Here is a 27803-nt window from a genome sequence, read left to right on the forward strand (position 1 = left end):
GGCGTCTTTCACTCTCTGCGAACCCGCGGGCTCCGTGATTTAATCTGCATATTAGATCACGGAGCCCGCAGGGGTCAGTGATCTGGGGAGGGAAAACAAAGGGACAGTAACTTCCTCTGATGACCCTGATGAGGGGTCATCAGAGGGAGTTACACTAACTGACAGAATTGCCGCCAGCCTCAGCGTCGCTCTGGCTGGCTGGCACTTCTGTCAGCTTGGCCGACATAATGACGGGCGCATCTCCCGTCGCTGCTGCGGCCGCGGCGGGATAATGCATCCCACCAATGTTGTGTGGGACGGGGGGCCCCGGCTCAGCCCCATTTTCTGGAGACTGCCGGGGCCCGGCCCCGGCAGGCCTCGGCCCACTTAAAGCACTGCTGCTTGGCACAGTTATTTCTCACTGTCGGAGTGGTGTTGAGCGGTGCAATCTGTTGCCGCTGTCTATGGTACTCCTGTGAAGGCAGAGCTTTTACTTGAAAAAACACAGAATCTCGCAGAGCGAGTTCAGAGTGGTGCAGTCTGTTGCTACTGTCTATGGTACTCCGGTAAAGGCGGAACTTTTACTTAAAAAACCACAGAATCTCGCAGAGCGAGCGCAGAGTGGTGCTCAGTGATGCAGTCTGGCCGTCTGGGGAGCTGGGCTGCTGTGCTGCCGAGGGCTCTGGTGCCGAGAACTCCATTCAACTCCTTTCAACCGTGCCACAGCATTGGAAAAAGAGCTTACTAGTATCAAGCTGTCAGCGGGCCAGCAAGCATGAGAACACTGGTGTGTCCGTAGCTGCTAGGGTTAAGCCGTTTTTCCTACTTTCACTCCAATTCAACGGACTTCCCCGTATTACTACAGCTCTCTGTACCACAGCTCACTGTACTCACTGTACCTTACATCTTAGGCGCTAGATTCCTTGCCTATCCACTATTGGGTAAAACTGAAAGGAAATAAAAAAGCTAATCCCAGGGAAGGGTCCCCGTACCCACAGAAAGGGGAAACAGCATGAAGAGTTGCTAACGGATGGCAATCCATATTGCACCATTAACATCTCGGGCGAGATCGTTGACTGTGATGTGATAGAGGGGTTAGCTGACGCCATGTTGCAATCGGACACTGTGACCGTTCCCAATATGCAACCGGATAATTCATGCCCCTTACCTAACAGCCTTAATGAGGAGCCATCGAAGTTGGCCCAGGTGAGGGAGCGAAAGCAATTGATCGCTATTAGGGAGAGAAGAACTGGTATTCACGCTCTACCTACATCCCCTACGGAAAACCCATCTAAAACATACCCCCCGATCCTACTCCCCCGATTGAGACTAAGGCACAACCAACTAATACACCTACCTCCATTTTGTCAAATCAAACTATCGCCCCTGAGAGGCCTGAGGGAAAGAATGATAATGCAGCTACACATACTGCTAAAATGGTGGAGAAACCATGAAAAACTCACGCCTCCACTTTATGGCTGGACTGCTCAGGATATGCAGAGGAGTATGTGGATTTAGAGGAGGTTTTTGCACACCCTCACTCCCCAGAATATATGCAAAACATTCATGGGGACCAAACTGATTTAGATTGATGTCCCAACTTATTATCTATTGATTGTCTGGAGACGCAAGATGCAGTCATTGTCATAAGGCTATTGAGAGACCTAGCCGAAATCAAAACAACTATGGAAAACCACAGAAGACTCAGCGAGGTATTTAATGTACGTACTCCTCGTACCCCCATAGGTTGATTTAATTAATGGGATGAGCTCCTACCATATCAAAGCAGGACTGAAGGGCCGGCTCCTAAAGAAAACCCACTCTTGGCAAAAATGGACTGAACTAGGTTAACTCCAGTGGCAAAAATTACACTCACGGATCCAGCTTTCATCTGTACCTCTATTTACGGAACCAGAGATGGAGGGTGAGAGAAGAATCTTGAGCCTGTCCTCCTCATCCTCTTTGGACTCTGAGCAGTTAGAAAGCACTGTAAGTCGCCATTAAGGATCTTCAAGGATGCAGACGCAGAGGGTGTTTGGAGACTGAAAATATCCAGACTCATGTCAAGTCTGACAGTCTCACTTAATACCTTTATTAATCTATACGATTCCCTGAATAACTCAATTAAAGCCCAGGCTACTCTCCTGATAACAACACACTCCAAATTATTGGTACTGGAATCGCTAGCTGAGGCTCTGAAAAGAGGACTGGATACAGAGGCTGAAGCATCATCGAAATGGCAGGAAAGGTTGGCAGACCTTGCATGAGGGGAGGCCAACGACCAAAAATACGTTGATGTCCACCATTCTCGAAACGTTGAGTTTGGCAAGGAAATCTTAGGATAGTTTGCATCTCAGAAATGCTGGCGCTCAGTTTTTCTTGGCCCAAAATGCTGAACCTGGACCTCAGTGTCCTAGACTCTATGTTGCGGAGGTGTTTAAGGAGAGAAAAGAAGTGCATTCTCCAGAGGACATTAATAAGGAAGATTGAGCAAAGAGCACAGGAGACTCTCGCCCAGAAGGTCTACAACCTGGGATTAGCATCCATCTGGAGCTTGATAAAAGTCGCCCCGGGAGGCAATTCCCGGAAAAGGCACAAGAAGAACCGAGGATGACACAGCGGAGAAAGAAAACCTCGGATAAATAAACCATCTGTCGGGCCTAACACCACAGCATCAGATGCAAATCCGTTTGTGATTTCTGATTAAAAAGGCCCAAGCCTCAGCAGGCAAAAGGTGAAGGCATATTGCAGAAAAAGGCAAAAAGATGCGCTGAACAACAACAACCCAAAATCAAACGGCTTGAGGGACATTTCTACGCAAACTAACAACATCCACACCAATATCTTCTAAGCTGCATAAGTTGTCAAAAAACAATATGCCTAGACCTATGCCGCGAAGGGTGCTAAAACCCACGCTACAGGACGAGACATAAACTGATGAGGTGGTGATGGATAAGGAAATGTTACGATGCCCTGATCTATCGGCCTACTCTGATGGGGTAAGGAATGAAGATGAAATAACGGATGACTCCTATTTGGGGGAATAGAGATTTGATTCCCTGCCTTCCCCTTAATGACAATCCAGCTGGCTCCTCTATTAGGCCTACCAACCCTATGATTCCATCTTTTACTATTAGCTCTAGTAGCCAACTAGATCATGGCACAATATCTAAATAATTCTGTACTTTAGAAGAAAGAGGGAAAAGGATAATCTTCTGCTCAAAGTCAACAAAAAAACTGTGTAGCAGCATGCCACATTTCATACCTCATAAAATGAAAACTAAGGAAAAATTGACAAATATAGAGCCAGCGTATGGAAACCCAGTTCGGTTGATTACAATTGAAAGACTTCTGCCCTGCAAAGATGGCCTAATTCGCATTTGGCTGAATGTATTAAAACTACTACATTGCACACCTAAGTTAACAAACATCACATAATTTCTAAATATAAATCTACCTGCCTCTACTCTCCGCCCTCTGCAACTAATCTCGAACAGGACTGTGTGACTTTTCTTTAGCCTCAAGCCCTGGGAACGTATCTCTCCAGCTCTGAAATCTCTCCATTGGCTCACAGTGGATGCAAGGATTACATTCAAAGCGCTCTGCATTGTCCACAAGGCTTTCTGGGGCCTGGGTACAAAATACCTTCAGCTATCCCTCTGCAAATACCTCCCCTCTCGAGCTCTTCGCTGCTCTACCTCTAACTCCCTCAGGGTCAGTCGTTTTTCAAAGAAACGAGCTGGGGTAGATCTCTGTCTTCGGCTTGGCCCTCCCTCTGCAACAGCCTCCTTGCTACTCTAAAACTTGAGGAGAACCGTCTCCGGTTCCGGAAGCACCTCAAGACCTTCCCCTTTGCTTCTGCATTTGCTCCCCCTCTCCCCTACTGATCTGTTCTCTCTTGGCACCGTGCACCAGGCTACCCTGTCCTCCGGGCCCACGTACCTGCTCACCCTGCCACCCTCCCGCACTGCCTCCGGGCCACCCCTTGCACTGGGGTCTGTATCTGTACCCTTACAGTCCCCCCCTTTTCTTCCTGCACTTATCCGACATACCCTGTCTGCTGCCTTAAACGCTGCACTACCACTGTTTGTTGCCTTTATTATTTATTTATTAATCCGTTTCTCCTTTGCTCCGCACTTTCCACTTCTCCCCCTTCCATGCACTTCCCCCCTGCTCTCATGCACCTGTGCGTTCTCCATGTCACTGGGCCTAGTAAGATCGTTATTTTGTTCTCCCCTGTTCCCCTCCCTTGCCTTGTCACACTCTGAAACACTTATGTACGAGCGTGATATGAATAAAATATCAATATCAATATCAGTATCAGAGGACTTGAAGATTGTACAATTTGTCAATAAAAAACGAATGGATTGGGTATCTTTGTATTTGTTCTCAAGCTTGGTGCGTAACATGTTACTTGAAGCAGCTGATGATCTACTTCCATTGGGGTTTGAAATTTCAGAAAATTCTCTTCATGGAGCCGCAAGTGAGGAAAAAAGCTAGATTAATCCAAATACAAAATCCTCACCTGAGAGTGGATCCAAACAAAATGGTGGATGTGGATCTTTCTGGGCCATCGTCTGTTTCACACCACCCGAGCTATAAAAGCAGAGAAAGCCTCGTAGGGATATTGATCTGCCGTCTTTTAAAATTACTTTGGCTTGTTACAATGAATGACAAAAGACCTATAAAGCTTGACACCGAACAGAAACTAATGGAAACTAATTGTCAAGATTGGTCATGGTTGGTGGGACTTTGGCACATTCCTCTAAGAATTAACAGCCAGAACAACAAAATGGGGTGCAGTTCCAATGGTGCTCCTGGAATACAAGGGGACATGAACATCTGCTCCATACAGACGGGTCGGATTTAAAAAAAATAATGTTGTAATTTGTCTCCAAGAGAACTGGCTCTACAGTGCCCCTATTTGTAATGGATTCAAGGTTTGCTGTTAGCTGGCGAAGAACCATCTTTTGGGTCGGCCTTCGTCGGTTCTCCTCTCCTTGATAAAGATGTGTTGTGGCCTGAAAGTGGTGGAAATTGTACATTTAAACCCATATGCTAAGCTAGTTTCATTGAGCTGGGAAAGAGTGGGTGGGCTACAAAAGTTGTGTTTGTTTATTTTTAATCTCTACTCAAATCCTGCTACAGTGAATAGCGCCTCTTTCATCAATTTGATTGCTACCTGGATATACAGGATCTATTTAAGAGATGAATCCCCATTTCTTCATTTGTTGAGACCTTAGTTTCAATTGTTTTGATGGGGTGAGAGAGATTATGCCCTCGTGCAATTATGATATGCTAAACGGCCAAACTAGGAGTGACATACCTGCTAATTTTGCATGGTCTAGAGGTGTCCAAAGTTCGTGTTTAGATTACTACTTTGTTTAAGTTAATGTCTCTAGATGGGTTGCTTCCTTGGAGGTCTGTCCAATGGGAAATAGTGACCATCACCTCCTGAAAATTACATGGAAGGTGGGAGGGTTGGTGAGGCCTGAAATGGAAGGTGTGATCATCCAGGTAAATCAGGCTGGGAATAGGCTTTATATACGGCCAAGAGATGTGATAAAAGTAGTAGAGGGTTTTAGGCAACTGTCACAGGTCACGGGATGTTTCTGGGTTATGAAGTTCTGCTCCAGCAATTTAAATGTACCCGTTCCAAAGGAACTAGTTCCGAGGTCATGAGGGTACATTACTACAATAAAGAACTGGTTGAATAAAGGAAAGTTTACTGGGGGATCCGCGAAAACGGCAAAAGCTGAATATGCCTGAAAGTCTTCATTTAATAAGGAAAAGGAATCAACAATATCGGAATTGGTTACTATCTTCCAAGGCCATGTGTATTCAGGTAGTGGCAAAAAAAATAGTAGAGACCTTTGGGCCATGCTAAATAACAGTGATTTTCACCAGCTGGCCACTTTATGTCCTGCAATGTCCAAACTCAGTTGGAGTGAGCATTTCTCGTCTCTTTTTTCCAAGGGGCCCGATAAGGAGTGCGATCCTACTGACCCGAGATTTTTGGAGTTGTCCCTGGCTTTGAAGGCCAAAATTCAATCGTCCAAGTCAAATGTTTCCAAGCCTAAATGGAGCATTGCATTTGATAGGGAAGATATAAGCTGCCTGATCAGCAAACTAAATTAATCTAGTGCCGCCGGCTCCGATGGTCCCAATAATAACATCTTAAAGCAGAATCCGGTCAGAGTTCTGCTTTTTGTTGTTTAGACAAATTGTAGTTTGTAAGGAAGTGCCCAAATCCTAGAAGTCGGCACTCATTATCACAGTGTTCAAAAGAGGTGGTAGGGAAGACCCTGCAAATTATCGCCACGTTGTCCTTCTATACACCATAGGAAAACTATTTGCCTCCCTCCTACTTTGCCATCTACTAACATGGGCCAGAAAGGCCAGGCGGTTGCACTCGAGACAAACTGGCTTTGTCAGGGGAGTGGGGACAAGTCTCAACCTTTTCCTGCTGAACATATTAAAGACCAAAATCATGCAGACAATTTCTAAACTATATGAGGCCTTCATTGACCTTGAGCAGGCCCTTGATAGTGTCGGCACGGAAAGATTGTGGGTCAAGCTGCTATGCTGGGGATGTCCGAGGGACTTGGTGGATGCAATTATGACCCTATATTCAAAAACGAATATGCGAGTTCGTCTTTCTACTCAGGGCCACATCTTGGAAGAAATCCAAACATCAAAGGGGGTGAAACAAGGCTGCTCCTTAGTCCCGCCTTGTTCAATCTTTTCCTGGCCGACATTGAAGGACAGGCCCCTATTCGGGCTTTTCCCCCAAAGCTCTATGGCTAGCCTACTCCCAGGGTTCTCTATGCTGATGACATTGTGATCCTAGATCAGATACAAATTGGTCTGCAGCGGAGATTAAATGAGTTGACAAAATACTTTGAGTGGAATGGTTTTAGCATTAATGTCAAAAAGATGAACATTTTGATTTGGTAATATAAAAGGAGAAAACAAGCTGGGTTTTAAATGGAGGATAGACAAGGTTTCCCTTGATTGTGTAGATACTGTGACCTATTTATGTGTGACCCTGAATCGAAGCCATACTGAAAAACAATGGATGCAAAACATCAGGCTCAAATGTAAAAGCCTTACTGCACAGGGGCATATGTTGCACAAAGGATTGGTCACGTTTTTGTTGGTACTTGTTTGAACCTTCTTTAAAAAGAAGGTGGTGCCAATCTTGATATACGGTGCAGAGTCTTTCCTTAGATGGCCCAAAGCCTGTTGGGCGGCCATTGAGGGTTATTTTTGGAAAAGAGTGCTTTGCCTGGCCAGACCCATCCCAACTGCACTGGTGAGATTCGAATTAGGACTTCAATCAATGCAATCAAGGATTAAATGGAAGATACTGGCATTTTATGGGAAATGTATTGACTAGGAGGCTCCCCCGCCTTTTGATATACTTAAAGGCGTATATAGTTGAGGGAGAGATGTGCTTGACCATTGGAAGGCTGAATGTATGTCATGGTTGGGAGACCTGGGTCTTACCGAAGATGTCCTCTTCAGGAGCCTGGCTGCCAAGATTGGATTGATACTATCCCCAAAAGATCTAAATATGAACTTGTATTAAACTTGGGTTTGGAAGGTAGAGGGGGAACAAGCTTCCATCGTACTTGAGTACATTTTCTTGCCCTTGGTACCGAAATCTATTCCTTAGGTTAAGATTAAATATTCTACCTACTCGAGAAGCATTGAGCCAGAGAAGCATGTTGGGTGGTTTCCCTTCAAATTGTCGGTTTTGTGGCCAGGTTCCCATGACTGAATCTCTTGAACATCTAGCTATTGATTGTGAAGCATTAAAGGAATTGAAGAAGACATATTTCCATGAGATTATAACAGGCTCCAACTTTATAACACAATTGGAATGGTGGAATACTTTTCTAATTGGTGGCAATAAATCAGCCATTATAGGGGCAATTAAATATATGGAAGACGTGTTGATGTTGTCTAATAATAAGCAAATGACAGAGGTCCTGCAAAGGCAAATGAGGAAATCATAAACAGAATGGGATCGATTTTTTAATTTTCTTTTTTTTATTAAATGTAAATTATGTGCATCTATCTGAGAAGTTGTGTAAGAATCCTACCTTGTTCTATTGAGACGAGAATCATTGGTTCTTGTATGAATCTTTGCTAATGTACCTGATGTGATTATCTTCTTGGAATTGATTGATTTTAATGAGATGGATAAACAGTTGATTGATATGAAATGTTTGAAATAAACCAACCATAATTAAAAATAAATTGAAAAGAAATGTCTCACTGCTCAGGTCCCAGACCCTTCTCTGGTGGCCAGTGGTTTCCTCATTAGCACTGCGCTGAGGAAGTTTTCCTCTGATGCTTGCTTTCTCTTTGTTGGGGTCCCAGACAATTCTGTGGAGGTCAGTGGGATGTGTCTCCACAATGTGATGAGGGAGATTTCCTCTGAATCCCATGTTCTTCTCTTCAGGGTCCCAAACCTTCTCTCCTCATGCCCATTAATGTCTTCCTTATTATTGGGCAGATGAAAAGTCACCTTCGACTCTGCCCCAACCCCTGGGTCCTCTCTGGTTCTTGCGTACCTCCCCTTGACTCTTCTGGGGCTGTGGTATGTTACCGGGACTTCCTGGGACCGGGCCACACTTCTCTGGCTCCATTGGCTTCTCTCCTGTGCACTTGTGGCTTTGCAGCGTCTTGCTGGTTAAGGATTCGGTCTGCCTCCACTCAGCGGGCATGGAACTTCTTCGGCATCATCATGCCGCTCTCTAATCTCCCCAGTGGCTGGTCTGTGTTTGAATCTTCAGCGTTGGAAATTTCATACCCCAGCTGCTTTCCCCAACAAGACTGGATACTGCTGTTCTTACCACTGCTGTTCTTCTTCTTATGGCTCAGGTCGGGTCTGCAGCCAGGCTTGACACATCTTCTAGTCTTTTGTTCTTTTTTTTACATTGTATCCCATTCCACCAATGTGGATTGCACAAGTCCTTTTTTGTTACTGACTTAATCCTCATGCCTCCTTGGGGCCACCTTGTACCGGAGTTATCATAGTCAATGATCTGTATGTCTACTATGTTCTTCCTCGTCCTAGTACTTTTACCTTTAGGTCATATGTTACAACAATAAATAGGTTTACTTTCAATGTCGTTGATCTGGACATTAGAGAGGGCTAGGGAATGTGAACCACATTCAATTGGTTGAATCCCAGGTGATTGTCCTTATCCGGGGTCCCTCCCCATGAGGTCCTCCCACATGAAACCACCCCTAGGGTGACCATTGCGTAGCGAGAGCACCTCCCTAGCCTCATGGAAAAGGGCTCCCCCTTCGGGAAAGGTGATGACAAATTGTGAATCGTCACACTGTACACAGACTTCACGATGGTTTTGAATGATCTCCCAGAACTAACCATGCATGACTCTAGGATCTAGGCATCGGACGACTCCAGAATGATTCAAAGAAGATCTTCCTTTTTGACTTGGTTAAGTGCACCCCCCTTTTTGTTATCACAGGATCGCAAATGATACCAATCTGTTGGACATCAGGAGAGAAGCACAGCAAAAGCACCAGAGCTTCTGGAACCTGAAGGTAAAGATCTAGTGTGCTCAATACCTTGAGTGAAATAGGCATTTTCTTTCCTCAACATCATGCATGAACATGAATACCACTGCCCGCCACGTACAGGTATGGAATTTTGAGTTGAGATGTAAAAAAATAGGGCTAGATGGTAAGTGCACTCCAACTCCAAGCAGTTAATAGAAATGTCCATTAAATTGGATCTGTGTGATTTGGCTGTGGCATAATTGTTCGGGCGGAATTGACCGTAGTCAGGTTTGCAACGAATTCAATTTTACCACAGCCAAATCCTGCAAATAATAGATCCCCCGCCCCCTCCTACCAACTTACTTCTTGCACGTCAGCTACCTCTCCTGACCCTGCGGTGTCAGTTCCGTCCCTCTAACTTTGGTCGCATCCGATGCTGCAGGGACCCCTTTTCTCTTTTTTTTCCATATTTTTTACGTCACCTGCCTCCAATCCTCAGGAAGTGTGGGACGCCCCTGCAACACTCCATGGCCATCAATACCGAACATGGGGAACAGGGGACACCCCCGCAACCCTCGCTCCCCATGTTCGTTATTGATTACCCAATTTAATCGAATTTAATCGATCGAATGGTACTGGCAGAATTTGGCCAGATGTACCATTCAAACAATTTAATTTGATAAAATTGGGTAATACCATTAAATTATAGGGCTCCTAAGATGCAGGGGTCCTGGTCAGACCCAATCTCCCCTGAGCTCACTCTTCATGGTCCATAACTCACAGTATGGCCCATGGGGTAAGGGGTGTCGGTCCTCTCTTTGCCCCCACCAAACACTGAATTTTCATCCTAAACTCCTACTCACTCAAACTGTCAGTCAGTAAAGTATATCCACCCACTGACAATAGGAATCAAAGATTGTCAGTGCATATATCATGGTTCCCCCTAAAGCATTCCCACTCTTGGTTTGTCCTGAATGTCAGGAGCCATAAAATTGCAGATATAATATGAATCTGAAATTGCACTTTGTGCATCCGTCATCCACAGCTAAGGGGAGGAAACCCCAGGAGGTTTGGAACAATAATGTCCCTGACCATTAGAATGGGGCTCCTTACCAGACCTAAGGCACAACTGTCAAAATGCTGCTCTATGAAATGTTACCTTCACCCGTCAACCCATGTAAGCTACTCCCAAGTTGCACAACTCCAACCAGTCCACGCTGCAAAATCTGTGTGGTGTCAACATTTCTGAAATTTTCAGGTATAACAGTTAGGTGATGTCACTTCCTGTAATTGTACGAATGGCAGTCATTCATGGGGTATGTGACATTACTTTTACTACCTGCACAATGTTAGTGTAACAATGCAAATGCCAGCACCAAGCACATAGTCTACTTTGACACACTATGATTCCTGTGTTGTGATTATGCACTGTACCATACTGATTCCTCGTCCCGTGAGTAAATGCAAGTACTAGTAGTTCACAACAAGCATTACCTAATCAGATTCATCCGCCAGTCATGTTCTACCTGCCTCACTCCTGATCCTTAAGCTCTTGGCGTTCTCCATTGCCAGGAGCTGTGAGTCACATGCGGACACTGACGTCACAGCGGGACAGTCTGCAGATCGCTCACAAGATATGGTACCTGTTGAAACTTTACCAGCTTCCAGCCCTGCAGCCACACAATCGCAGCCAACATCATCACGTGTGCATCGAGGAAAGCAACGTGGCACATTCAGTGTGGGAGGGGATGCAGGGAGGCAACCTTCTCTGAAATCCCGGGAACTGGTCAGTCCACATTTTTGAAGAGCCTGGTTCTGGGATTAGCACAATGGGTGAATACTTTAGAATTACGCCATCTGTGATCTTTTCTCTGACTTCCCCTCTGGGAGGACAATATAAGAAGAAATGTGTTTTCACTCCAGGCAGAAACACTGGCAGCGGAGACAAGAGGGCAAGCTTGGGCAGCAGAGACAAGTGGAACACAAGAGGGCAAGCTTGGGCAGCAGAGACAAGTGGAACCGTCTTCACAGCATAGCCAGGAAGACAACCCCGGATACCCCGAGGCAAGCAGACAGTCCTGGTGCAAACAGAACAAAGTGGATACACTTGACAGCTGCCACCACTGAGCCAGACAATGGGACCCACCTCACTGATGGGAGCACTTCTCTTCCTCATCCTCATCCTGGGTAAGGTGCTTTTTACATCTGGAGTGACTAGTGACTTTTCTTTTTTGGAATATCGTGGCTCTGCTTGGAAAGGTGGGGTTTTGAGTCGGCATAATTGTGATGGGAGGCCAAGAGTCTGGCCGTTGTCGTTCTTCCCCATAGCTTTCAGCATTAAATAGGCACATTACCTTGGAGACAGCAAATAACATGCACATAGAGAGAAATATCACATCAAACATTGGCCTGGGTTAATTATGTTTAATGGTTAAGAGGGCCAAAAGATGGGAGAAAGGCCTCTGCTCAAATGAACGCATCTCCTGAGTGGTGCAAGGGTAAGAACCCTGACAAAAGACTTAAGCAGACCACTTTACGGCTAATGTGCACCAGTGCAAAGGTTAGCATGCGCTCAGCACGTCTTTTGTTATTGGCCATGCGTTAATGGTTGCAAAAACCATAATTCACAGAAATAATGAGACGCTCTTCAATTATTTCCATAATTCAAGGGAGTGACATCATGCCTGCAAATTCCCAATTACAGCGGAAGCATGCGGGGGAGGGGGGATGCAATATAAAATAAATACATAAAGGCTAGAATGTCCGTTATGGTCTCATGAAGTGATCTCGTGCTCTGGAGAGATATTGGAACTACTGGGACTTCATTTGTGTGGCTTATTTTCATGTCAGCAGAATCGACCTGCTGCCATTTTAGTCACAATAGACTAAATTTCAAGCACACGCCTTACATGCAAAGGACTCTCCCCAGCTCTTCTAAATCGCCTGCAATCATTTTTCCAAGCGTGACAAGTGCACGCTGCAGCTCTCTGCAGATACTGTGAGGCACTTCCTCTCTTACGGCATGACTGGGCCTGGAGTCAGGCCAGCAGGCATACCAAATGCTGTGTAAAGCAGAGACGTGCTGCGTGATATGCCATAACTCCTGCCAACTACGCCACGTCCTAAAACCCCAGAGAACAGGCAACCTGGATAGTGTCGCGAGATTTATTAGTCCCCGCCCCTGGGCTGGGTGCGCACGTGTATGCGATCATTGCATCTGTAATAAGTGGGTGGGTCCAGTTAGCTGTGAGCGTTTAGGGACAGTAGGCAGTGGCATCTGGTGTGCTAAGTAGTATAGTTAGTAATAGTATTCAGCTTTGGAAAATATTCAGCGAAAGCAAAAGGGACATTTTTCTAATAAATACTATTGCAAATCCGGTGAACGCACCCTCCAACAGAAATGAGAGCACCCTATAAGCAGAGTTTCTGTTATTCCTTTTTCTTCTTTATTTTCGTAAGGCACACCATGTTTGTTGCCCAAATGACAGAAATTAGTACATTAAAGGAAAAGAGGGCTAGAGGTATAAAAGGATTTAGCATTTGCAAGGACTGCCACCTGGCGCAGGCTTCACATCGCACTGATTCAATACTGAGGCTTGCAATTCCAAATCATAGTGGCCGAGCGCGAAGTGGCAGAGGTATAAAGGTGGGGGGGTTCCTCTCCCTCCTCTTTGTGACTCATGGGGAGATATATCAATGGCTTTCAACCACTCATATGGTCACAATACACTGCCATCGGCCTAAGGCAAGCCGTAACCATTCACATAGTAGATCATCGGCGCGTGCCTGCACCAGAGATGGATTCCTCAATATGTGGTACGAAGGGAGAGGGTATTCAAGTGTATGCCCCAGTGTGAATTGATGCCTGCTGTGCCTTGCAGGCAGTCTCATTGCAAGCCTTTGCTGATGTGTGCAATGGAGGCGACATGTATCTGATGCCTCGTTAATATTCAAAAAGTGCCTCTAGTTGCCCCATTTTCCCTTTTGTTCAGAAACAGTCTGATCTAAACACAGATCTGGCACCATGTACACCTGGCCTGGGATGTCAGTCACTGTCCCACACAGACAGATCTCGATCAACTTCTAACTACTTACCCGTTGGCCTATGGGTACGGAAGAACAATTTCCAAGAGGGTAGACTCTTCTGGTAGGCTAATAGCATCGGAGCTGTGCCCATCACATGTCGGTCAGTCTGACATGTATTGTATTACATTGTATTGTATTGTCGTCATTTATATAGCACCTTTTCTCATTTGTATGGCCTCAACGCGTGTTGTAGTAGGAACGCCCTCGGGGACCGAAGTCCAGGAATGGGAAGATTCTCAGAAAGGCCTACAGTGCGTGTGTGCATTTGGCCAGGTTTAGGCATTAGGTGGGCTGGCTAGGCTCCTTTAAGCAACGCAAGGGGCAAGCATGTGGACGGGTACTGAGGGAGGTCACGACAGAGCGCTAATGTGAGAGACTCGATGTGTGCCCAGCTAGACTGAAAAAGTGGCATAGGTCGACGCTGTATTCTAATGGCAGGGGTGTTGAGGCAAGTCTGGTGTAAGGGCGAAGTCTTTATGTGTCAGGTTAGACCAAATTTGACATAGTCATAGCTGCATTCTAAAGTGTGTGGAGACAGAGCCGTGCCTGTGGTAGATCTCCACCGAAGTGGTGCATTTATAAGTACCTTAAGCTCAGATGGAGCTCATTTTTGATCTCACTGTGTGATACAGTGTGAAGAAGACAAACTACCCTCATATGCTATTATAGGCACTATAGACCGGCTACCCTCAAAGTCCTCCTCAAAGCACAAAGTAGACTGGCTATCTTAAACCGCCTTCTAACCGTGGGAGCCCGGCTGCCTTAAGATCTGGAGTCATAGGATTTTTCTAGCACAGTAGACAGTCTAACCTTATAGTCCTACTCTATATTTTCTAAGGTCCAGAATAGGCTAACATCAGGCATCTTGTAGTGCAGTATGAAGGATATTAGAAAATACAGTGGTGGGAAAATGACTAACGTACTCCTAGTCCACATGATCCACTCGTCCCAGCCCCGACAACATCTGCAGGGGCATCTGTCCGTAGGGAAATCCCTTCCCCTTTTGGCCAGTTCACCTTTACTTAACCATCCTCCTCCCTCTTCTCCATCCCTGACTCCACTAGAACAATCCGCTCTACACCAAGCTTGCACCGAAACCATGCCAACCGGAGACGTCCATGAACAATCGAACCTGAATGCATGGTACCAAAGAGTACTGCTACAATTGTACCCCATTGAACTCTATCAAGAACTGTAACCAAATCCCAAGATCCTATTAACCCTTCATGTAAATGCACAACATGCCATCCATCTGACACCATGCCATTGCACTTACTATAGGCCTGAATATCATTTAGTGATGTCTTGTCTTTCACAAGCATCATCTTAATATCATCTTAATAGCTCTCCGCTCTCTTGTTTCTCTGCTTCCCTCATTGTATCCTTCCACTATGAGTTTAAAGCGCTCGGTTGCTTCCCGAAACTAGGTCCAAGCTTAATAAATACCCCAATAATAACATCAGTGATGGAGGTCTGTGATGGCTAATAGGAGAGACAACATGGGTCAGTAGGGTGAGGTTAACAAGGAGCATCACTTGGGGTCTGGGGGATACATGTATCCTTCCTTCAGGCTTCGCTTTAATGTGCTTTACTTTTTACTGCAAAAGGTGCATGCTTTTTACATTGTTACGTTGGTATATATATTTTTAAAAATAATAGGTTCAAATCTCAGGTTTTTATCAATGGTGAGATTTTAACTAATTCAGAACTTTATTTTATAAATTAAATTTTCCAAGCAAAATATGAAATCATCTTTTTTAATGCAATTCGTTTCGAAAAGGTTATTACTGTTTCTACTGTTTCTAGCAGTTTTTTAGTTCTATTTATTTACCCTGCAGATCATGGAAACAGTGCAAGGTACATGGTATACAGCAATACCCAGCCTTCTCTTCAAATTCTCATAGTTTTGAGGATATGTTAAAAGATTTTTGGATGTATTTAAGTTAGTCTTATTAGTAGTTTGGGCTTTACCAGTAACAGGCTTGTGCTTCCCAGGTGTGAATGTTCACCATGCATTATAATTCTTCTTCTTCTTCTTCAGGCACCAACAATGTGAAGTCCAATGTCAGCACAACCTCTGGCTCCACGACCTTTGACACCGTGACCTTTGACGCCACTACTGGCAGTAATATGCAGCCGAACGAGAGTAAGTACTATCTTCATAAAATGGCAGGGTGTATGGCACACAACAACTATTGTATTGACAGCATATCCACTTTCTAAACAAATTCACTTTCAAATTTCAATCAAATCACCTCTGCTCACGTGTTCAAAACGCTGGGTTTCTATTTGGACTCTACCCTATCTTGAAACAAGCAGGTGAATGCGATGGCTCTGCCACCGCTTACACCTGCAAACTGATAAGAGCAGGCAAACCCTTCCTATCCAATAATCGCTGCATCACACTTGCTAGAGCTCTCGTTTTATCGAAGTTGGACTACTGCAACTCACTCTACATTGGGGCCAGTAAGGAAGTTATCAAAAGAATTCAAATCTTGCAGAACAACGCGCTTAGAGCAGCATTAGGTATTCCCAGAAGAGCCCACATTACTGAATTTAGAAGAGCCAATAACTGGCTTTCAACTCATGAGAAAATCCAGCTAAAAGTAGCCTCACTTGTTTACAAATGTCTAAACAATGCTGCACCTCGTTACCTTTCTACGAGATTCACGAGAATAAATCCTACAAGACTCACCAGGTCCTCAAACTCTAACAACATCTCAACACCTAGATTTAAACTGTTCAGAGTTGGTGGCTGTAGCTTCCAGGTCAAAGCAGCTCAACTATGGAACTCCCTACCATCCACCTTGCGGACAGATCAACCATAACCCACTTTCCGACACAACCTTACAAGTTGGATCAAAGACGTGGACAAATAATAGACTACTAACTGCCCTGACCTATTCCACATGTCCTTCCACTGTTTGTATTTTTGCACACACCTACCTCTCAGCCTTCACCGCCTGCCTGAGTAGGACTGTAAATACCTGTACCATTATTTTCTACCTTGTATATATTTTTGTCTCCATATTTGCCTTGTGTTTCTGTAACTAAGCTGTAAATTGTCATATGCAATGCGTCCGGTTACCCCTGGGTCTGGTGCGCAATACAAGTAATAAAACAAAACAAAACAAACAAACAACAAGCAATCTTTAAAAACCAGCAGAATCCATACGTTGCTGTGGTTATGTTCCTTTTGTAAAATAAGTAAGTAAAACAATGGAACTTGAAAATTCTCCCATAAAGGAGGAATTGTGATAAGTACTTCTCCTTGACTCTGGAACACTTGGAGATGTGGTGACCTGCCCAGGGTCACTCACAGAATCAGTTACTTAGCTGTGACTTTTTAAGAGCCTAGATGCCAATCTGTGCTATCTCTACACTGTATCACTACAGCTTCACTTAAGGCTTTAAATGGGCCTAGTCTTGGAGCCGGCAAAGCAACTAAACGCCTGCCAAGATCAGTCCATTGCTGGTCCTTAATGGCACCCGAGCCCGGCTAGGTGGAAGCCAAAGCCCCCCACCCCTCGCTTCTCTGAAGTTCTCTGACTTGATAATTTTCTTCACAAGCACCTGATTAGAAATCAAACTAGACTAGGGAGGGGGTCCCAGCATCTCAAACAATACATTGCCCATGAAGAAAGTCTCCTTTGAGACTCTGTCAGCAATGCAACAATCCAATTAGCCCCTTAAGATATATGTTTTATTATGAGCAACTGATAGTGAAGCTACGCTGGCATCTCCTGCTAGCCCTTCCACTCCTCAAGCCCTTTCTTCTCCAGCCATTTTTGGAAGCCAAGTATAATTTCTTATCCCAGACACCTACCTTCAAATCCCAACGTTCAAAACAACAAAAAACTGCTTTATCCTGCCCAGACCACTACAGCTCTCTGTGCCGTATTCTACTGTGTCCAGGCCCTGGTGACATTTTGCTAGCAAACCTTTTCATTCTTCGTAACCAATGTCAGATCCGAAAGAGAATGCCACCATTCTGCCAAGCGTTCCATGGAACATCTTTCCTGACAGTGGCTCTGGCAGAGGACAGTAGGCCTGTTGTTTTTCAACTATGTAGCAGTGTGGACATCCAAGTTTATGTGGAAATCACTTGTCATTGGTCCATGTAAATTTTTACTTGCACGGTCACCCCAGACTGACCAGATATGCCCTGTGTGACGCTATGACAACTACATTGCTCATAAAACACAAAAAGGTTGAAGTTAATGTACATTTTGGGGAGTAAATACTATTTCCGATCCTGTCAAAGCTATGTTGATATTGTCTGTAATCACCACATATAGTTAAGGAGTGCTGCATGAGTTTATATTCAGGTGATGTGCCCCGAGTTGGCGGGCCCATCCTCTGGGTAAAGGTCTGCCACCCAAGTTAAGGGCCCGAGCTAAGCGACAGTCCCTTAATGAGGGTGGCATTCCATTACCCATAGGGTGGGCCCAGCCACTGAGGGGCATATCACCATTAGCACCGATGTAGTGCGCTGCATGGGTGCTAAATGTTTTTTTAAAAGTCTTTTCTTCGGTGAACGGAACACCTCGCAGCGTCCCGTTCTCAGAGACAAAATACTATACCAACATGGCCACCAGAGAATTGGAAGCCGGTGCTCCATACAGCACCCCTTTTCCATTTCCATGGCGGCCACATGGGGAAAGGAGTTGCGGCGGTGGATCCCCGCTGGCGCCATCAGGTAAGTGGGATGGGGCAAGGGGTGCGGGAACAAGATAAAAACAGGATTGGCGGGGGAAGATGGCGGGTAAGGGAGCCAGCCATTAGGCGGCTTGGAATGCAGGCTTTCACTGGTAGTGTCAGCCCACGTTCTTAGATGCCTGATTGTCTGGCTCCCCCGCCCAGGGTGCTAATGACCTTTTAAGACCTGTGCCTCCCATTGCTGCTTGGAATGGGTGATTATGAATTGTCTTAATCTGTTATGTTGAATATTTAAATCATATTTTCTTTTTTACAGCCTGTGGAAGACCCAGATTTGAAAGTCGGATTGTGGGTGGGCAGAACGCCCGGAGTGGGGAGTGGCCCTGGCAAGTCAGCATCCGCCTATCAGGCCGCCATGTCTGTGGAGGGACCCTGTTAACAGATCGATGGGTGGTCTGCGCCGCTCATTGCGTCCGAATGTAAGTGCCCAGGAGCAGTAATCTCCCATATAGCTTTTGGAACATTATGAATAAGGACAGATAAACCTCTCAAGTGAAGCTTTTATGTTCGGTGCAAGATGCTGTGTGATCTCTGGTATGCAAATTAACTATCTAACAACTTTGTAGAATCGCCTCTAATTTACCACCCCCTTGCTGTGGCATGTCCTACCTGTAGAATTGCAGAAAGCTGTGTACGGATCTTTTGATCTGTATGCCAGGCTGTAAATATTCCATGTGATCCCAAATCATATTTAGGTGGTATATTGAAAATTGGAGGTACATAAAACAGGACGTTTTGATCATTCTCATGAAGTCCACAGTGATTAAGATCTATCTCCTTCCTCTCCTCCCTAAAACATTTCAATATTTTCCCCTTCCTCCTTCTATTTGTCCGACGTCGAGTTGATCATTTTCAAATTAGGAGCTTCTTCTTGTGTGATTCTTCATCTTCCTGTCTCATAAGCTTAGCCACACGCATTTATACAAAGGAGTGTGGGAGCCCCTCCCCCAAGAACGAACATGGGTCGATTACCCTGTTCTATGACATTTCTTCCACTCAGGAGGGCATACAAACATGTTTTAGCTGCTCACTGTACCTTTGTCAGAAGAGAAAAAATCTATTTGCATGTCAGTCTTTGTCCCACCCACAAGAGCAGTCCAGCACTTAACTGCTATGCAATTCTCCTCTGAACAAGAGTACCATCAGCAACACCAGACACATTTTTCGACCTTGTCGGGCCTCATCAGTGAGGTGAAGCTGTGCCCCTCTAAGCACAGAGAGCAAGGGGTCCACATCTGGATTACCATGGGCAATTTAGGGTGAAACCCAAAGTTTTACAAAGTTACATAGGAGTGTGGGAGCCCCTCTACCGAAAATGAACATGGATTAAATACCCTGTTCTATTGAATTTCTTCATCTCAGGAGGGTCTACAACCACATTCTAGCTCACTGTACCCTTCTCAGAGGAGAAATCTTCATTTGTATATCAGTCTTTGTCCCACCGACAAGGGCAGTCCAGCACTGAAATGCTTTGCAAATCTCCTCTGAACAAGAGTACCACCAGCAACACCAGACATATGTTTCGGCCTAGACTGCCTCATCAGTGAGGTGAAGCTGTGCCTCTCAAGTTTATCATTTCCAAATGAAGAGCTTCTTCTTTTGTAATTCTTTGTCTTCCTGTCTCATATGCGTTGCCGCACACATCCTTTATACGGATTCTGGCTAGCCCCAAGAGGAGTGCTTCTTTTGTCATGGACTGTTGCAAAAACTCATTGTGAAAGTGCCAAGCCTCCATACAGCAAGGCTTGATTGAGAGCAGGCTGTGTTCATAACCTGGCATTGCTTGGACCTCCGACACAAACAAAAGTACAAATTAAACTATGCTGGGCTGGCTCATTGGCAGTTAACGGGTGGCAGCTTCTACCACTGGTTCTATATGAAGTCCCGGGATGTCAATTTTGACCAGAATTTACTTTAAATAATACGTTTGCAGATGGCAGGGGCCTTCCCCCCAAAGGGTCTTAGCACAATAGCACAAAGATGAGAACAAGTCGTGAGCCAGTTTATGTGGATGTATGAAATAAGTGGGGCAGAGACCAGAGACAAAACACACCACACACCGATGACCTACAAAGGTAACATTAACCTAAGGGGGCAAATGCTTCAAACTAAAGAGTACCATATAACTATAAAAAATTACGTATCACTGTAGGGAGTGGTGGAGCAAGGGGGGGAAGATGGGGGAGAGAGTTTGAGTTTGTTCTCATCATTTGATTCCTGACCGTTCTTCCATCAGAAACTAAGTGAAGAGGCGCAGATTGCTCCCTCCACAGCAGATAAAAGAAACAGTTCACTTGCTGCTAATTCAGATGTTTCACAGAATTAGGAGTGACTAATGAATAAGGACGACACACAATGGCCAGACAATTGAATCCTCCTGCGGGTCTTTGTTGCTTGGAGATTCCCACCTCCTGCTGTTGTACTGGAACACTGAGGTCTGGCAACTCCACTCTTTCTACAGCAGTTGTTGTTAAGGCCCATCTGCTTCCTGCTTCCAGATTGCAGTTGTCTATCCTGAAAGGCTGATTGGGAATTTCAGGTCATGTTTCAACAAGTCATAGCACACAGAGTAAAAAGGTAGAGGTACAAATAGAGGTTGAAAAGCAGGCCACTATCCTCAATCAAGAAGACGTTAGAGCTGGGACCGCAACATGAGATAAAAAAGGTTGCACCAAAGAATCACCCACAGAGTTGCTTGCACCCCAGAAGTGTACCCAGCTCTTCATTCCCATTCTCATCACATATCACTATGGTTTAATCAGGAAGACCATGCAGTGACACATGGAGTATTGTGTACAGATTCGAGCACCACATTTAGTATAATGTAGATAGCCATAGAGCCCACATCTGAACTGGTGACCTGTTCTGGGGTAAGCTAGTCAGCCCTGAAAGCCAAACCCAGTGCTGTTTTTCTAGTTCTTTAAGCCTCATCTGGAGAATGTGTCTCTTTCTGGAGGCTAGAACTCCAGAAGCATAAGGATGGGCCTGGGAGGCTAGATCCCCAAAAGGTTTAGGATGGGCCTAGGAGAGCTCAGAGGGGTGCAACAACAGCAGTAGCACAGGATTTCAAGCACCAGCATTTCAGAAACTATACTGGAGGAAATGAGGGACAGGGGTGTCATATGGACATTGACATCTTTAAAATTGGTAAATATGGTACAAGAGGCTGAAGATTGCAGGGGACAAGTGTTCCTGTGGTCACAATAAGAGACAAGAGGGTGGAGAACAAGAGCAAAGGGCTCAATATAAGACTGCTGTGGTACATTTATGGAGTAATGGATCACCATATATGGCACAAATGGAAGGTAACAGATTATTAGAGAATATGTTTTCATTTTAAGAGCAACTCTGCATAACCAGGTCTCTGCATGAATGATTTAGGCTAAAACAGAGATTTACTGTGTCTGTGTTCTTTTTCAGGAGGGGCATCGCTAAACCCTCAGTTGCCCTTGGAAGCTTGCACTTGTCAGGCAATAGCCCCCAAGCCGTGATCTCAGGAGTGAAGACGATCAAAGTCCATCCCAGCTACACTTCACAGTACGGCTCATCTGGAGACTTCGCACTGCTGGAGCTGCAAACCCCGGTGAACTTCACAGACTACATCCTGCCCGTCTGCCTCCCCGATGTCTCAGTCCAGTTCCCCACTGGCATGATCTGCTCGGTCACTGGCTGGGGGTTCATCTCTTCTGGAGGTAATGGTACATCTAAGAATGATACGCCAGGTGGCTTGTAGAACAGCCATTCATCATATCTGTATGAGAGCTGTTTTGACCTAGGTGCTTTGAGATACTAGGAGAGCATAGGTTTACATTTTTTTTAATTAAAAAGAGTCAAGGGAAATAGCAGAATATTGTTCATCATGACTAACACAACCCCACGTTTGGTGGGCCATAACTGGTGGTAATGTCACGTCGCCTAAATTGTTATACCTGATCAAAAGGAAGACCTTTAACATCTGCTATGGGTCACCAAACAGGACATTATTTCTATACGCACCTTGGTCCAAACGCTTGAGGTGGTAAGGTCCATTTTTTGTGTGGGGGAAAAAAAGCTGTGGCAAGCACGCAACGCATGCTTCAACACAAAAATGCACCATGTATAATATGACAGCCAGTGGCTCCTCGACCAACTAGTGAATTCTTTAACAAACCGCTTCACATCGTTGCGTTCATTCATTAGCTGCAAGCCACAATTGGGAGTGCTTATCCAGGCAGAAAACCTGCATTTGATAGTGTTAAGAAATTTCAAACAATGCATAAAATGCGCACTTGCGATCACACATTACCAGTATTGCAAGCTAATTGGCAAAACCGATCTGTTGCAGTCCTTTGTGGACTAAGCACAAGGTTCTGAGTTTGGACTAGTTATGCTGTATCCTAAAAAGCAATGTACCTTTCGGTTCTAGAATGGCATGTAAAGATTTCTCCAGCTTTATGTCAGAATGGTGTGTTGGCTAAAGGTATAGTGACGTCATTTAGATTCATAGATTCCAGATAAAAATGTAAATGTCCAGTAGATCATTTAAAATGTAATATTGCCATGACATTGAAAAGATCAAACTGAATATAGGCAATTCATACAAATGCCTACAAGGCAACCACAGTCAAATGCAACAAAACTCTATAGTAACACTGAAAACAGAACTCTGAAAATATTTCTGCTATCTTTTCAGAAAAAAATAAAAAACCTGCATGAATTCAGTGAAATTTGCTTTGGGGCATTTGGGTGGGAGGTTCACGAAAGTCTGATATTTGTCTACAATTTTGGGCGAGAGGGAAAGTATCAAGTACAGAAGAGGCAATGAAGGAGCAGGGGATTGCTGAGGGAAAGTAAACAAAAGGTGGAACTAAGGCAAAATGAAATCAAGGATGGTAGGCTGGGAAAGGAGTTTAGAAAAGAGAATACAAAACATTTTTTTAAAAAAATCCCATTTGTACTTTGCAGTGTCTCTCCCCTCCCCCGGCACCCTGCAGAAGCTCAAGCTGCCTCTGATAGATGCTGGCACATGTGACAAGCTCTACCACATCGGGAATGACAAACTGGATGTGAACAGCACCCTGGTGAAGGAGGACATGATCTGTGCAGGATATGCGGAGGGAGGGAAGGATGCTTGCCAGGTGAGTTACTCTGAGTAGCTCTCCACTCAACAGAAAGTGCCCCGTATGACAGTTTGACAGTTCCGGCATGCAACCCTTCTTTTGCGTCTTGTTTTCCAATCATCATCCTCACACCCCATGTTAATCAACATCTTCTTTAATCTTTTATCCTGAGGGAAGACATTTTTGTTCCAGAATCATTGGTTTAATGTGCTGTCCCTAGATTGCGTATATCTAATCACCAACAAAGGTTTTGCTTGTACGTGCATGCTTAAAACTCCACCTGACTAAGAAATGCAGGGGTATTCTTCACAAGCATTTTCTTTCATTTTGGAGCATTGATGTATTTCATCTGCCCACTACAAGGAGCCGGGCAATGAGGACCAAGAGCCATTGACTATCCTCAATGGGTATTGCACAGTTTTCCCTCATCCTATGCGTCAATAAAAAACTATGTTCCCCACCCCCACGTAATGCCCTAGCTTTGCGTCTTTGAAGGCCAGAGAATGAGCGAACTTCCTTAGAAGGAAGACATATCCATATTGATTGGCTCTTCCAACCACAGTTATTGTTATTTGTTATTGTTATTTGGCATTTATATAGCGCTCTATATATCATTGGTATGAGCTCAAAGTGCTTGTGGGTTGAACGCCCTTGGGGACCGTAGTCCAGGTCAGTCGGGAGAGTAGGGTAGTATAGGGTGCTTGGGTGCACTCAATATGTGTGCAGCTAGTGTGAGATCTGTTGAATGTGTGCAGTCAGGTGGTTGGTCTCTGAGACTGCCTTTTGGTGGCATTAGGCCTGCGTTCTAGCAGGATGTTGAGGTGTTCATGGAGTATTGTTTGTATGTGAGCAACTAGGCCGAAATTGATCGAGGGGTATAGCCGCACTCTATTGTGGGTTGGTGTAAAGTAGAGGTTGAGAATAGTGGTTGGAGAGGTGAGTGCCAGGAGTCTGTGGTTTATTCTTACGAGGGAGCTGTTCCAGGATTACATTCTGGATCTGGATGAGCTGGTAGTGGTCATCCTCGTGTTTCACGGTAGTGGCACTCTGAGGTAGGTTCACAGCTAGGAGCAGACTAAGATATGTTTGCTCTGTCTGACGGTCATTATTCTTAGGCTCAGCACTATGCATCTCTGGGGCCTGTTTTCCGGGTACCTGATTGTGGTTTATGGTGGGATGCAGAGTAGGATTAGGCAGGATATTTGGTTCTATGGCAGGAGATATCTCGCACCAACGTAGTCACACTGAACCCATTTTCCCAGTCTCTGGTTGTGGTTTATGGTGACCAATAGCCTCTTGTAACATTTTTGTCCTCTGTATTGTTTGCTGCGCAGTAATGGGTTGATGCCACATGTTGCTGGAGATACGCTTCGCAGGTGATTTCTAATCTATCATTATGGCAATAGTTGTAGCGTGCAGGAGAGAGAACCAGGTCAGCAAAGGATGCACAGCACAGAGGAAATAATACATGCATCCTTGTGTTTTTCAGGGCGACTCCGGAGGGCCACTGGTCTGCAGACAGGACGGCGCCTGGCTGCTGGTGGGAATCTCGAGCTTTGGGGAGGGCTGCGCACAGGTGAACCGGCCAGGAGTGTACAGCAAGGTCACCGCCTACGTGGACTGGATCAAGCAATATGTGCCAGAGATTGGGGACACAACCCTGACCCTCAATATCTCAGCTGCCAGCGTGGTCCAAAGGGAGTTCCCGAGTGTGTCCAGGGTGAGCTCTAGGGCCCATCTTCCTGCCTGCAGCCTGATCCTCATTGTCACAGCCATTTTCATCATGAGGCTGTTAAGAATCGTTTAAAAAGGGACGCTTTTGGATATGGACAATATTGTGGCACCTCCATCCTGCACTGACAGAGTATCCAGGGGCAACCATCCCTTTAGAGAGCGAATCTCTGGGCAAATGCATTGCGACAATGAAGGACCCAGATCATTGTGCATGAGAAGAAACCGGCACACCTGCCAGAGACCCCAAATAAAGTTATGACAGCCTGGACCCACCACCAGAAGAGCGGAAAGTCTTCAGAACATTCCTGTCATGGCTCTTCAGTGGGCCATAAAATAGAATGTGAAATGTATCTGTGATTATTTATTGATGGTCATATTTATTATTGTAATTGTTTGCACTAACTAGTACAGCCCCATAACCTCAGAGATTGTGGTCACTCCCTGCTCAAATGGGCTGGTACCCGCCATCTCTCGACGCTTTCCCTGCCCCTCTTCCCCAACAAAAAGGTGTAGTGAGAGAGACAACGCCCTGTGAATAACATGGCAAAATTACTTCCCTCTCTAGTGAAATGTTCCACCTCTCCAGAACTGCTGTAACATGTGGATTCCATAGTGCACAGCCTACCATCTGTCCCCAACAGGATCCCATCTGGCCATCAGCATGCTAGGCAGCGATGGCGGGGAAGACCCCAGCTACCTTATGGGATCAGCAGCATTGAGAAATCTCAACCACGTGTTAAGTCACAGGATGCGACAACAGACTGAGGTCACATTATGGGACATCATTTAAGTATAAAGGCTCCCATTGGCTGAGAAGAAGCAAGGGTCCATGAAATGGCCACACCTCCATGATACTGAAGGATCCTGCCCCAAACTGGCCTGTTCTCCCTCCCCGATATGTCCTGTACATTTCCATTTAATTTACATCACTCTTATTGCAGTTAATGAATGTCCTTCATTGTTCACTTTGATCAGAATGCGTCTAATTTATAAAGGTTCATTGTTCAGCTCAGATAATCATTACGGGCCTTTGCATATTTAGCTATTTAATGTTTTAAAAAATGTATGAGATTTTGTGATGTCTTTCAGGCCATATATGTTATTTATGTAAATATTTATTCTGTGAGATTTTCAAAATCTTAAACTAATCATGTTATAGGTTATATTTGACAATATATGTTGATGAAAATAAACATGATAACATTCACTTTGGAAAGTGTTTTCAGTAAATTGATAGAACACAAATCCCGATAAAAATAGGATTCAGCAGAATGCGCTTTTACATGTTGCAAAACAGAAGAAAAAAAGAAAAAAGAAAAACAAAGACGGGGGATGCTAATCCCAAAATTGGAACTGTCTGAAGGTGGCACCGTAAGTAAAAAGACCATTTCTAGTGCATGCAAGACAAGGTGATCACCCAGGTTGCCACTAGCAGGGTGTGCCATGCTGATACGTCATGCAGCAAATGCTGCCCAAGCGTACGAGGTGCATGGGTGTGAGAGGGGGCCGGGGAAGGGTGGTATGGGATTGGCCAAGTATCACTTCATTTTGGGTGGTAAAAATCATTTCACTGGTCCTAGTGACAAATTGTGACTTTTCTTATACTGTTAAGGACAATGGGACCATGCAGCACTCCTGCGCCCTGCCATACCCAACTGGTACCCTGACTCCCGAAAAGATGAGAACTGCACTTGGTGCTCAGCGTGAGCACGCAAAGAAGCAAGAACACGTGATCATGCTGAAACTGAAGACAACTTTTATTGGTCTTATTTCACCCAGTTTCTAGCATGTTACACTATCCCATCACAAGAATGCTGTCGCCTGCTCCTAAGGCAATACCGTCTCTCCATATGCTCCAAGAAGAGGGCCCATATCCAAGCTTGCATATCCGGGTCCACCAACAATACGGCTGAACTGTTCAAAATCTGTAAGGAACTTGCCAATCCTACTGCAGTTTCCACTTTTCCGCTTCCATCCCAGGCTCTATGTACTGCATTGGCTTCCCATTTCACAAACAACACGACCGGATGAGGTCTCTAAAGCTGTCTACTATCTGAAAGTCTCCTCCAAACAGGTGAACCCCTGCTCCACCAGAACTATCAAGGACAACATTTCCTCTCTCGCTCCTGCCTTGGCGCTCCCTTGTGCACTCTCTCGTAAAAAAGCCACCCGCTAACCCCTCCTGCCCAGCTAACTATGACCCTACCTCCATGACCCCCTTCCCGGGCATACTCTTGGAGAAGTTGGTCATCTCCCAACTGACCCACCACACTGAATCTGTTGGCTGTCTCCATGACGACCAGTCTGGCTTCGAAGAATCCAGAGGCATGGAAACTGCTCTCCTGAATGCCTGTGAAGACCTCTCAAACCTTAACTCCAACACGCCTTCTGTTCTCATCCTCCTTGATTTGCACTCTGCTTTTGACACAGTCAATCATGCCACCCTCATAAATTTGCTCCTTGATACAATTGTTATCACGGATCTGGCACTGGATTGGTTGACCTGTTTCCTATCCAATCGACCTTCCTAGGTGCAACTGGGCCCTTTCCTCTCCTCTATCTCACTCTCTACTAGCGGGGTTCCTCAGGGCTCTATTCTATCGCTGTGGCACTTGCACATCTACCTTGCCCCTCTGGCCCACTTGATTT

The 27803-nt window shown here is 45.2% G+C and overlaps 1 protein-coding gene across 1 annotated transcript; it reads left to right on the forward strand.

Moving 5' to 3' along the window:
• Window positions 1-11470: 11470 nt before the first annotated feature.
• LOC138580930 (serine protease 33-like) lies at window positions 11471-26270 on the forward strand. Its single transcript, XM_069651863.1, has 6 exons — window positions 11471-11703; window positions 15644-15748; window positions 18578-18740; window positions 21742-22013; window positions 23266-23438; window positions 24910-26270. The coding sequence occupies exons 1-6, from the start codon at window positions 11652-11654 to the stop codon at window positions 25225-25227; spliced, it is 1083 nt and encodes a 360-aa protein (XP_069507964.1). The 5' UTR covers window positions 11471-11651; the 3' UTR covers window positions 25228-26270.
• Window positions 26271-27803: the final 1533 nt, after the last annotated feature.

The sequence above is a fragment of the Ambystoma mexicanum genome, chromosome 3p (genome assembly GCF_040938575.1).
Source record: "Ambystoma mexicanum isolate Mex_15411 chromosome 3p, UKY_AmexF1_1, whole genome shotgun sequence".
NCBI classification, from domain to species: domain Eukaryota; kingdom Metazoa; phylum Chordata; class Amphibia; order Caudata; family Ambystomatidae; genus Ambystoma; species Ambystoma mexicanum.